Genomic DNA, 13,399 nt, shown 5'->3' with positions numbered 1-13,399 from the left:
TTTTTCCTAATTACCCTGTTAGGAGATATTGCTTCACTTGAATCCAGGTCTTCTGGCTGAGACGTAGGGAGACTACCACTGAATCACAAGAGAACCAGAGTCTTATAGAGGTTTCAGGTGATGAGTTCTGGCTGGGCAACCCGTTGCCTTTTACCATGGGAGTTCATATTCTATGAGCTCCACTGGAAGATTAGTTAGTGATTCCCTATGGGCTACACCCTCTGAGTCTGAGGGTTATCCTTGCACCTGTGACAATGAGGCCTCTTATGCCGCTTTGCCCTCGGCCCCATTCCTATTGCTGTCCGTGACTGATTGGGGGTGTATAATTAGGAGATGAACGTTTCTTCTGTGAAGATGAAAGAGCCACTGCAGGGTTCCTCAGTGGCGTGACTGTTGAAACAATTACCTCTGTGGAATGTTCCTGCTAAAAGTGGTGGTCATGTTTTTTTTGTGTGATGTCTTGGTTTTGATCATGTATGCTACCAATGTTTTTATTTCTAATAAGATAATTTCTGGGATCCCTGGAGAGACATCCCCAAAGTTCCTTAGCTCACCATATCTCCCCCAATAATTTTCGAGACCTCGGAAAACCTTTGATTTTGTTGTGCTCCTTGGAGTTGGAACCGCTGATACTTTAGGACTTCCCAGTGCTTGTCACCAATCTAGCCTTGATGTCTTGTAGACGTAAAGGCAAGATGCCCCATTGGAATTTCCCAAAGGTTTTCTCCCTTACATTAGATGGTGTGACACCTGTGTCTACCTCCATGTCTAAGTGGTGGAAGTTTGCCCAGAGTTTTTTTTTCTTGAACCTCTCTTCCACTGTATTTACCTGGAGGTTTATATTAATTGGGGCCACTTTGGGAGCAGTTATGCAATTTAGCTGTTATCAGTTCTTCAAGCTCCTGCTGACTTATGTGTAAAGCCCTGTCTTGAGGTAGCTTTGCACTTTGGCCTGGGCAGTACACACATTTCCTGTTTGGTAACTTTGTCTGGGGTGAACTCTATGACCACAAGTGCAGCGTGAAGCCTCTTGCTTCTCCCTGTATTGTGGAGAAACTTCCCGTTCAGTTCTGGAACTTCGCAGCTTCCGAGTCCAATCACATTTAGCAACAAGCAGAAGCCACAAGTTTTGTTCATTGGGGTCTTGGCTGGGTGGTATGGAGTTGCCTAGGGTTGAGGATATTACTGGATTAGTGGTGCTGGAAAAGCACAGCAGTTCAGGCAGCATCCAACGAGCAGCGAAATCGATGTTTCGGGCAAAAGCCCTTCATTAGGAATAAAGGCAGTGAGCCTGAAGCGTGGAAAGATAAGCTAGAAGAGGGTGGGGTGGGGAGAGAGTAGCATAGAGTACAATGGGTGAGTGGGGGAGGAGATGAAGGTGATAGGTCAAGGAGGAGAGGGTGGAGTGGATAGGTGGAAAAGAAGATAGAAAGGTCGGACAAGTCCGGACAAGTCAAGGAGACAGTGCTGAGCTGGAAGTTTGAAACTAGGATGAGGTGGGGGAAGGGGAAATGAGGAAGCTGTTGAAGTCCACATTGATGCCCTGGGGTTGAAGTGTTCCGAGGCGGAAGATGAGGCGTTCTTCCTCCAGGCTGGATTAATGGTCACCTTCATCTCCTCCCCCACTCACCCATTGTACTCTATGCTACTTTCTCCCCAACCCTACCCTCCTCTAGCTTATCTCTCCACGCTTCAGGCTCACTGCCTTTATTCCTGATGAAGGGCTTTTGCCTGAAATGTCGATTTCGCTGCTTGTTGGATGCTGCCTGAACTGCACCACTAATCCAGTATTTGGTTTCCAGCATCTGCAGTTATTATTTTTACCTTGAGGATATTACTGCCTATGGACCCCTAAAATTCCTGAGCCCATTACTCTGTTTTCAAGGAAAAGGACCTGTTCTATGGCTTTCTTGAAGTCAGCATCTTCCTTTGGGTCATGGTGTTATTAATTGCACGAACTAAGTGATCCCTTAATTTCTTGAAGTGCTGACCTGTACTCTAGTGTTCCACTGATTTCCATAATCTCATCAAGAAAATCATTAACTGTTTTCCCAGGAAGTCTATTTGCTGTGTTAAACCTGTAATGCTACAATATAATAGATGGTTTGGAGCCATAGTAGTCTGCTACAATATCTATTGTTTCATCAAAAGATTTCGATCTTTGGGCTGCCGGCAAGGTAAAACTATATGACGATGAAAGCTAGGACTCCGCAAGGACTGAGGAGAATGACATTTTGTTGGGTGATCCCTTCCTAAAAGTATCTAATTCTTTCGATGAACAGGACAAATCCTCCACAGTCATATCATAAGGTTCTAGTTTCCCAAACAGTGTCACTTTCAGTACTTTCCCGTCATGGTCTCACCATATTTGATGAAAGGCAAGGCTGTCTGAAACTTTACTCTCATCATCAATGAAATATCTCAAGCGTGACTGGCAAGGAACATTTCTTATTTTTGAACATCGTAATAGAGCCACTACCCATGGCATAGATAGACTAAGCCCAGCCTGGGACAGACAGTTCTGCAGACCCATCCCTGGGGTAGGAACTCATACTCAACCAGCTCCCAAGGGAGGTTAATTAGTGATTCTTCATGGGCGTTCCAAGGGTTATCTCAGAAGGGACTTTCTTGTGAAGAGAAGTTGAAAAAGTTGGGCTTATATTCATTGAAGTTTAGAAGATCGAGAAAAGAACTTATTGAAACAGATACGATTTTAGAAGCCTTGACAGGGTAATTGCAGAGAGGTTCTAGGACCAGAGGGCATAATTTTGGAGTTAGAGGTTGCCAATTTAAGGATTTAATTTTGCCTTCAAAGGCAGTGTATTTGTGGCATTCCTTGCCATAGACGGCTGTAGAGGCAGAGCGTTAAGTATGTTCAAAGCTAAGATGGATTTTTGATCAGTAAGGGAATGTGGCAGGTTGAGAATGTGGCGGGAATGTGGCAGGTTGAGAATGTGGCAGGAAAGTGACAAGGTACCAGATCAGCAATGATCTCATTGAAGGGTGGAGCTGTCTAGATGGGCCAAATGGTCCATGCCTGCTTCTATGAGAAAGTGAGGACTGCAGATATTGGAGACGTGTTGAACATCTTCAACATTCCTGATGAAGAGCTTATGCTTGAAACGTTGACTCTTCTGCTCCTCAGATGCTGCCTGACCTGCTGTGCTTTTCCAGCACCACATATTTTGACTCCTGTCTGCTTCTGTGTCATGTGGACTGATTTGTTTATATAAATTATGACAGTTTGTAAAAATATGGTGTAACTACCAAGATATCAGGAGCAAGTAATTCAACTGTCCTCAGCAAATTAGGCAATTTGAAACTAATAATATTAATAATCCAAGTGTATGGATATCCAGAATAAAGGCAAAACATAGCTGTTTTAAAAAATAATTAGTCAGCTATGGTGTAAAAGTACTGGTATAGATCACTGTTAGCAATACAGAAAGAAGTTGCTCACAAGTGAAGGGTAAGTTCACCAGTGGTCCTGGATGTCAGTGGTGAAACATTGTATCTACAATGAGTGAAGTTATCTTGTCTGAATTTTTATAAACAATGCTGTTCGGCTCTGGAATGCATGCATCAAAAGGGGGTTGGAAGCAGGTTCAGTTGTAAGGTTGAAAATAAAGTTCAGTATACTTTTAGATAAGAGCAAACTTACTAGGATCGGGAGTAGAGTGGAACTAATTGATAACAGGTGGAATAGGTGGACCAAATGGCCTCTTTTTGTGCTTTATGATTCATTGTATCAATGGACGCAATTAACTTTAGAACTACCACAGATTGAGTAACTCATTTGTCAGAGGTAATTGATAGTTTTGATCCTAACAACATGCAGGCATTTCTGTACAAATAATTAATTAATTAATTTTTTACTAACGTGTCAGAGGCAATAGCCCACTTTTTGCAGGTCAGTCAGCTTGAATTGTAGAACGTTTAAGTTGAGGGTGAGCAGCTGAGAGTTGGTAGCAAGTCATCTGAATAATTTCCTCAAAATTATAAAGTTAATAGCTTATATTGTGGCTGTATAGTAGTCTGTTAATTTGGACAACTACAATTCGTGATTTTGAAGTAGCAATATGTCAGCGTCTTTTATACAAGTGTGAAATAGAGACAGGAGTAGTGGATAAATGTGGATTGATAGTAGCGGGGACAGAGGGAAAATCTTGTGCATAATTAAGGGTACAAATGGTGGAAGGGTGAAAATGATAACCCAGAATCCAGTTTGTGGCTGGAAGAAGGTGAAACTTGCTATTTAATATTGTATTGTTTCTTTCTTTGTCTTCACTGTCACTTAGGTTTCCCTTCAGCAAGCCAGATTTATTAGTGCAGTGGATGAACAATGTTGGAAGAGCAGAGTTCAAGCCCAACCAACATACTGTCATTTGCTCTGAGCATTTCAAACCAGAGTGTTTCAACACTTGGGGCAACCGAAAAAATCTGAAGCACAATGCTGTACCCACAGTCTTTAGCTACTCAGAGATTATGAAGGTACAGTATGAGTGTTGTTCTGCCCTCTCATACAGCCGCAATTTCAGTTCCTCACTGTTGGTGTCCTGCTGCCTAGACCTATTCTCAAAATCTGTCTGGCTCTCTCCTCCCTTTAGATGCTCCTTGAAGCCTACTTCATAATTTGTCCAAATATCTTCTTACGTAACTCAGTCTGAAATTTTGATAATTTTCCCACAAGCGTCTTGGGATGCTTTAGACCATCAAAGGCATTGTTATTTCAACAACAACTTGACTTGGTTGGGATTGAATGGAGCAGAGGAGTAAACACAGGTTTTTCGCCTCTGGGTCCAGATTTGTAAATTAAAACGATAGGGTGAAACCTTCCACTGGCCACAAGGGTCCTGAGGGAAATGATGTTCAGCTTGTTAACCCAGAGGCCCACTATGAGACTTTGAGATGGCTGGCTGTTGTGCCGAAGTGCTCCACTGAGCTTGGGATTTAGTGAGAGCTGCACTGTGATTGCTGTGTAGCCACCGGTGCTGAATCTTGGATCTGGTAATTTAAATGAGAGATTTTTCCGCTCAAACACTGCTGTTTGTTGTGGAATGTTTCCATCTTTCTTGGTCATCACGCCTAATCGCTCTCGGTGACCCCGGCAGGTGTATTGCTTCAGGATAGACATTGACTTGATTGAATTGTGATGCTGATATAGTTGAACAGTTTATATAAGCTCAGTGAAGAATGTGCATTTTTGCAAAGTACCAGCAGATGGCTGCCCCTGGAATCCATATCTGAGCCAATAATTTCTTTTATGAGATTTTGAATGATGGCTTTTGTCTGATTTGCCTTTCATTTTTTTAAGGTCGTATTCCAATGTTTGATTTTGTTTGTTATTTCAGCAAAGGCATCGAGCAAGGAAAAAGTTGAAAACAGCCGCAGATGTGTCAAAGCCAGAAATAATTGAGGAGAGGGTTGAGACGGTGCGTATATGATTTAGTGAGAGCAATTCAACCTAGAGTGTTTTAACACTTGGAATAAAACCATCGTCAGATTTGATAGGTGGGTTTGCAATGGTAACATTGTCACACCTTAGCCAAAAGTCATGGGGCTAAGTCCCACACTAAAGACTTTATAATCTTGGATGAGATTCCAGAGAGCTCTGCGGGCATGCCATACTGTCAAAGGGGCCACCTGTTAGATGAGGTACCTTCTCAGATGAATCTAAAAAATTCATGGTATTTTGAACACGATCATGGGAATTCTGTCCAGTGTCCTGGCTAATATTTATTCCTCAAATGGGATTATTAAAATAAATCATCTGGTTATTATTGCACTGCTATTTGTGAGAGCTTGCTGTACACAATTTTGGCTGCACTTCGCTACACTGCACTTAAATATTACTTTGACTGTAAAGCATTTTGTGAAGTCCAATGGACATGAAAAGCTCTACAGAAATGTGGGTGTTCCTCTTCTTGTTTTAACTCATGGATGCCACCCCTTGTGATTCTTCACAAAGTGAACTTGTTATCCCACCTGTGTCTTTTAAGGGACATTCCAAGCAAAGACTACATAGAGTCATAGAGATGTACAGCATGGAAACAGACCCTTCCGTCGAACCTGTCCACGCCGACCAGATGTCCCATCCCAATCTAGTCCCACCTGCCAGCGCCCGGCTCATATCCCTCCAAACCCTTCCTATTCATATTCCCATCCAAATGCCTCTTAAATGTTGCAATTGTACCAGCGTCCACCACATCCTCTGACAGCTCGTTCCATACACTTACTACCCTCTGTGTGAAAAAGTTGCCCCTTAGGTCATTTTTATATCTTTCCCCTCTCACCCTAAACCTATGCCCTCTAGTTCTGGACTCCCCAATCCCAGGGAAAAGACTTTGCCTATTTATCATATCCATGCCCCTCATAATTTTGTAAACCTCTATAAGGTCACCCCTCAGCCTCCGACACTCCAGGGAAAACAGCCCCAGCCTGTTCAGTCTCTCCCTATAGCTCAAATCCTCCAACCCTGGCAACATCCTTGTAAATCTTTTCTGAACCCTTTCAAGTTTCACAACATCTTTCCGATAGGAAGGAGACCAGAATTGCACGCAATATCCCAACAGTGGCCTAACCAATATTCTGTACAGACGCAACGTGACCTCCCAACTCCTGTACTCCATACTCTGACCAATAAAGGAAAGCACATCAAACGCCTTCTTCACATGTGGAAGTGAGGCAGAAACCGAGAGTTTGGATCACTATTCCTTGTTCTTATGCTGGGCGTTGCTAGAGACAGAAACCCAGATAGCTTAGTTTACTTCATACTCTGAATTCTTACCCGTTGGTTTAACTCTTTGAATGGTGGGCTACTTGTAGCTGTTACCTCATTGATGGATAAATTTTGTAATATCATGGTTAGAGAGGGTGTGTTCATGAGCGCACTGTTTTCCCACTATGTCCAGTGACTGTTATAACAGGATCACACATTATTGCAGTATTCTATAACAAGAAATTTCATCCTTTGTAATGCCCTTTTCCCACAATTACATAGATTTCCATCATATTTATTGCATAAAACCGAACATTTGGTCCAACTGCTCCACGCCAGTATTTATGCTACACAAGAATCTCCTCCAATCCTTTTTTATCTCGCCAAATCAACATATTATTTTTTTCTTGTCTAAATTCATTTCTGCTGTCCTAGTTTTAGCAGGCCATGTAATACTTACCCTCAGCAGTCCACAGAGTAGTATTACTGAGTTAAAGTGTGACTTCTGTCAAATTTTTTATTGCAAAAATATCCCTTAAAAAATTGTCGATAAGAACATAAGTTCTCGAGCCATTCTGTACGATGTTTGTCAAGAGTTAATAAAGACATAAACACAAGTCCAAAGATGTGCAGGTTAGATGGATTGGCCATGCTAAATTGCCCACAGTGTCCAGGGATGTGTAGGTTAGCTGGATTAGCCATGATTATTGCGGGGTTATGGGGACAGGGTAGGGAGCTGGATCTGGATGAGATACTCTTCAGGGGATCAGTGCAGACTGCCTCTTTCCGTACTGTAAGGAATTCTGTAAAAGACACTTGAAGTTCTACATCTTACAGAGCTACCATACAGTTGTAATATCATAAAGACATTTGTAACTCATGCAGGAAAAATACTTACATAAGTTTGGAAGCAACAGGGGTTCTGAGTACTGAAAATGCAACATACGTCAGAAAGATGGTGGTTCCCCTCACGAATTCCTACCCAAAGGAGATGCTGGTTTTGAACAAGGGTGTACAAAGTTAAAAATCACACAACACCAGGTTATAGTCCAACAGGTTTATTTGGAAGTGCTAGCTTTCGGAGCGCCGCTCCTATCACCACCTGATGAAGGAGCAGTGCTCCGAAAGTTAGTGCTTCCGATTAAACCTGTTGGACTCTAACCTGGTGTTGTGATTTTTAACTTTGTATGCCCAAAGGTGGTCATCCTAACTTCATTTTCAACAGGCAGAGACACACCTTTTTATTTCATGTGTCATGGCTAGATTCAAATAGATGACACACAAATTGGTGATGATGTGAACAGCAAGGAGGATGTTCTCAGGCTACTGTCTGGTATTAACCAGCTGGTAAATTGGGAAGAGTAATGGCAGATGGAATTTAATCCTGATTAAATTTGAGATAAGTACTGAGAGGCCAAATAAGGGAGGATATACACAATTTGTGGGTAGGGTCTTGGGGATTACTGCGGAACACAGGGACCTTGGTGTACAATTCCGTAGGTGTCAGCACAGGTAGATAGGTCTTCTTCACTACCCTATGAGATGCTTGCCTTATTAGCTGGGGTGTAGGATTTGGGAGGAAGGAAACCTTGTTACAACGTCACTATATACATCATTTAGGCCACAGATGGAATATTGTGTGCAGTTCTGGGCACCATACTATCAAATGACATGATTGCACTGGAAAAGGTGCAAAGTAGATGCATCGGGGTGTGGTCTGGGATAGAAAGTCTCAGCTATGAGGAAAGACTGGATAGACTGGTTTTTGTTTTCCCTGGGGCAGAGGAGGTTGAGGGTTTGGGGGAGGGGGGATCTGATTGCGGTTAACAAAATTATGAGAGGCATAGATTAGATTGTGAGAATCTGCTCCCCATGGCAGACGTGGCATAATTTTAAAATGAGGAGTAAGTGGTTTAGAGGAGATTGGAGGAAAATTATTTTCACCCAGACCGTGGTAGATGTATGGAACGTGTTGTCTGAGGAGATAGTTGTCATTACTTAAAATCTTAGGGAATAGTAGGCTATGGACCAAGAGCAGGGAAATGGGATTAATGTAGTTTGGTGTTTTTTGGTCACGATTAACATGATGTACCAAAGGACCTGTTTCTTAACTGTTTGACTTTAAATAAAGGTTTCAAGGACAAAAAAAATCACTGATGTTTCTAGTTGCATGCTGTCCTGCAACTTTCCTTAAAGTGCACACATTGCAAAGCATAGAATGTATCTCTTACATTGCTTAAAGGGGACTTGAAGGCCTTAAATATCTGAAAGGTAATTAAACATCATTGGAAAATTTAATGCCAAACTATGGATGTTGGCAATCTGAAACCAGAAAAGAAAATGCTCTTGCAGCATCTGTGGAGAGAGTCAAAGATGTCAGCCTGTGCTGTTTCCTCACAAAATGTTATTATCATGTTACTTATGTTTGCTATTGGATGTAAGTGTAATTTAATGAGGTGCACACTATGGGTGATCACAGTGGTTTTTCCCAAAACAAAGTTTTTAATATGCTCCAAGTAACAACTTTGAAAATGTTGTGAAAATGTTTGGTTAATGCTTAGTGCTTTCAATCCAACATAAGTGACTTTAAGTGTGTATAAAGTGATGGAGATTGTAGTGACTAATTACAAGTAACAAAGACATATACGTTATCTTTGTGGAGTAATTACCTCAAATGCCAAAATGGCCATCAACACGTGTTGCAGTCAGGGCCAGTGTCATCCCCGTACAGCCTTCTTCTCTAGGATGTGCTTGTCTTTGTGGATCTCTTGGACAATCTGTTTCTTAAAAAAAAAGCTGCCATATCCAATGGCACAGACATGTCAGTATATTTCTCCAAGATGTTTGGACATCTCTGTGATTTCTAAGCTTTACTTGCAAAGTTCTAAATTTTCTATTGAAATGCCAAGTAACACTCATTCCAACTAATGACCATTTCCAACATGAGAGAATCTAACCATCACTCTTTAACATTTAATACTATCACTGAATCTCCGACTGTCAACAACATGGGGTTACCATTGCACAGAACGTAAAATGGACTAGCTATATACATTTGTTTATGACAGCGGATCAGAGGCTAGGAATTCTGCAGTGAGTAACTCGCCTGAATCCCCAAAGCCTGTCCAACATCTTCAGAGCTCAAGTCAGGAGTGTGTTGGAACACGACCCATTCAAGAAACTTGATTTCATTCAGGACAGAGCTGCCTACTGATAGACACCACATCCTCAAATGTTCACTCCCATCTACCACTGACACTCCGTATCAGCAATATGGACCATCCTCAAGATGCACGGCGGAAGTTCACTAAAACTCCTTAGCTAGCAGCTTCCAAACCCACAATCGCTATCATCTAGAAGGGCATTGATACTTGGGAATACCACCACCCGCAAGTTCCACTCTAAGCCACTCACTTTTCTGACTTGGAAATAAATCGCCGTTGCTTTAGTGTTGCTATGTCAAAATTCTGGAACTCCCCAAAGACACATTGGGCAATTCAAAAAGCAGCTTTCCACCATTTTCACAAGGGTAGTCAGGGCAGGGCAATAAATGTTGGTGCAGCCACTGACACCTGCTTTCCATGAGTGAATTTAAAAACAAGTTTTTAATGAGTGCTGAGCAGGTGATCTTGATTTTGTCTTGCTCTCAGCTGGAAAATGGAATTAGAATAATTAGGTGCATATTTTTGATTGACACAGACTTGGGCTGAAGGGCCTTTTCCTATGCTGTAGATGTGCCATCTTTGTTACCGGAAGCTGCTATTTCACTGCCAAACTGTCTGCATGCTGTCACTGCACCACCTAGTGGTGGCATTCTCAATAAATACAGCCCTATCTGTGACCCTTAGAGTTCCATGGTCTCTATTCCGATCAGGATAAGGTCTCCTTATCTGGTGATGGAGGGTCTGCAATAAAAGTTTACCAGACTGATTCCTGGATTGGCAGGGCTGACGTATGAAGAGAGATTAGATTATTTGGGCCTATATTCACTGGAGTTTAGAAGTTTGGGGGTGGGGGGTGGATCTCGTAGAAACCTGTAAACTGCTAACTGGTCTAACCAGCAAACACAGGAAGGGTATTCCTGATGGCCAGGGAGTTCAGAACCAAGGGTCTTCATCTAAAAATATGGGAGAGGCCACATAGGACTGAGATGAGAAATTTCTTCACCTAGACAGTGGTGAACCTTTTGAAAATTTTTAAGAAGTTAGAAATAGCTCATTGGGCTAAAGGGATTAAATGGTATGTGTAGAAAGTATAAACAGGATACTGAATTGGATGATTAACCATGATCATGTTGAATGACTGAGCAATTTCAAAGGCTGAATGGCTCCTCCTTCTATGTTCTGTGTTTCTGAGAACAAAGCCTCCTGGATTAAGGATGCAATGTTAACACCACCTGAATCATAAGGGGGGAGGGTCATAAAAGATTATGGGGGGACATGAGGTCATATGTGTCTGATTCAATTGTTAGATTTATTAGATTAGATTAGATTAGATTACTTACAGTGTGGAAACAGGCCCTTCGGCCCAACAAGTCCACACTGCCCCGCCGAAGCAAAACCCACCCATACCCCTACATTTACCCCTGCACCTAACACTACGGGCAATTTAGCATGGCCAATTCACCTGACCTGCACATCTTTGGACTATGGGAGGAAACCGGAGCACCCGGAGGAAACCCACGCAGACACGGGGAGAATGTGCAAACTCCACACAGTCAGTCGCCTGAGGCAGGAATTGAACCCAGGTCTCTGGCGCTGTGAGGCAGCAGTGCTAACCACTGTGCCACCGTGCCGCCCGAACTCATTCTGTGAACTCATTCTCATTTTTTGTGTTCTTTTCAGGTGCCCATGGCCACAACAAGTAGAAGGCAGGAGAACCTGCCGCAGGCAGTACCAAATAAAGTTGCTGCCTCCGACAGCAGTGCTGACCACACTTATGCTGCCACCAACCTGGGCATGATGAAGAAGAGGCTGTTTACTGCCCTGGAGAAGAATGAGAAGCTAAGGAAACGGCTGAAGGTGAAGCAGGAAGAGATGAGGAGAATGATGAAGAAGTGGCAGGCGGTCAAGGACGAACTAGAGGATCTGAGAGCCAAGAGTCTGTTGACAGCCAGTGGACTGAACCTTGCAGGCATAGCCCAACTACAGCGCTGTATGAATTAAATCGCTGATTATTTGGAGGACAATAAGGAGACAACCTGCAGACTCTCTGCATAGTCCATAAGGCGAAACTGACTGTTTCAACATTTGATGCAAACAAACTGCAGCTAATTGAGTTTGAACAGTTTAAAGAAGGAAGTACACACAGTCGCCATTGATATAAAATTGATGACAGGGATGTAAATCAAACAGGTCACACTACACCTTGTCTCTCCTCTCTCTCTGGTTGTGATCTGCTGTGCTATCCTCGTGATCCCTGGAAGGTTCTCAGCATCTGAGTTGAAAGAAATTCTAGCCGTTGACTGTCACAGTACGCCATAGGTCAGGGAGAGTCCCATGATGGTAGACAGCTTGGACTTCACTTTGTGTCATAGGAAGCCTTGATATTCAATTGGTGCTGTGCTGGTGTACCTGAAGTCCGGTTTACCTTCTTATGTGTGAGATGCCTTGATACTCAAACAGTGAATTCCTTTATTAATCTTCTGTAATCATCTCCTAGTTTAAGACATGCTTGAAGCTCTTGTCCTGTTAATGTATTGCAGCAAATCCCTCAGATGCCAACCTTGAGCAGTGAGGATATCTGTACTTTGTACATCAATTCAGGTTATAGATCCCAGGCAGTTTAGATGGGCCTGTGCTTTTATAATTATTGCCTACCATACTGCTGCTGGTATCAGTCATGGTGGAACACTGTTTAGATGCTTTTTAGTGGCTTTCGAACTAAACCACGTAAAGAATATGTCATCCCTATAAATGCTGCTGATGGGTCAGTGGACTACACACTGGTCCTTCTGTCTCTGGGAGCCCAGACTACGAGGTTGAAATAATCCTTTGCCTGCAAGTTCTTAAGATTGCTGTAGCCTACAGTCAGCCCACCTTGTTCAGGAGTCTGCAGCATAAAACTATTCCTAATAAAGCTCTTGCTCATACTGAACTAGTACATTTACTTTGAGAGGTCGAAGCATGGCAGTTGTGTGAAACATATCACCCTGGCACATCAATGGTATCTACCAGGAGCTTAACTCTGCACTTCAACCAGTGCATCTGCAGTTTGAGTCTGCATATAACCTGCCACATACCCAACCTGGCAATATTTCATGCCCACCCTGACTCTGGATGCAAAAAATGAAAAACTCTGTTTGATTTCCTGACACCCCAAGCATCCCTTGCACCAATTACAAAAAGTGACACCTAAAAATGGGAATTAACAAGAAAAACAGTTAAACTGAAATGAATAAATGCAGTATCTGCCATGACCTGAGTGAAAACAGGTTGTGGGTTTGATTCTTATCTGGACGGAGCCTGGGGTGGCCTCATTATCTGTGAGGGGTGCAATTATCGACCACTATCCTGTTTTCTCCTGCTTGAAATTGGGTGACTGTCAGTATCAGCATGATTTTGCAGTGTGCTAGTATTTGCTGTTCAGGCAGAGGGATCACATTTACCTTGAGCTGGCACCTTCATGAAATGTAGGGATGAGAATGGAAAGCAAAATAAAACTGAACAAATACCACAAGAA

General features: G+C 42.6%; 1 protein-coding gene across 2 annotated transcripts in view; it reads left to right on the top strand.

Annotated features, from left to right (window-relative positions):
• thap3 (THAP domain containing, apoptosis associated protein 3) overlaps positions 1-13,399 on the top strand; it is a 15,613-nt gene extending 2,214 nt beyond the window's left edge. For both annotated transcript variants that reach the window (XM_072586327.1, XM_072586326.1), the window contains exons 2-4: positions 4,299-4,491; positions 5,352-5,432; positions 11,563-13,399. In XM_072586327.1, the coding sequence (XP_072442428.1) occupies positions 4,336-4,491; positions 5,352-5,432; positions 11,563-11,883 (558 nt within the window). In that variant the 5' untranslated portion in view covers positions 4,299-4,335 and the 3' untranslated portion in view covers positions 11,884-13,399. The remainder of the gene's footprint in view (positions 1-4,298; positions 4,492-5,351; positions 5,433-11,562) is intronic.

The sequence above is a fragment of the Chiloscyllium punctatum genome, chromosome 16, assembly GCF_047496795.1.
Source record: "Chiloscyllium punctatum isolate Juve2018m chromosome 16, sChiPun1.3, whole genome shotgun sequence".
Classification (NCBI taxonomy): domain Eukaryota; kingdom Metazoa; phylum Chordata; class Chondrichthyes; order Orectolobiformes; family Hemiscylliidae; genus Chiloscyllium; species Chiloscyllium punctatum.
Note: the sequence above shows the minus strand (reverse complement) of the source record. Positions and strands in the feature narration are given on the sequence as shown.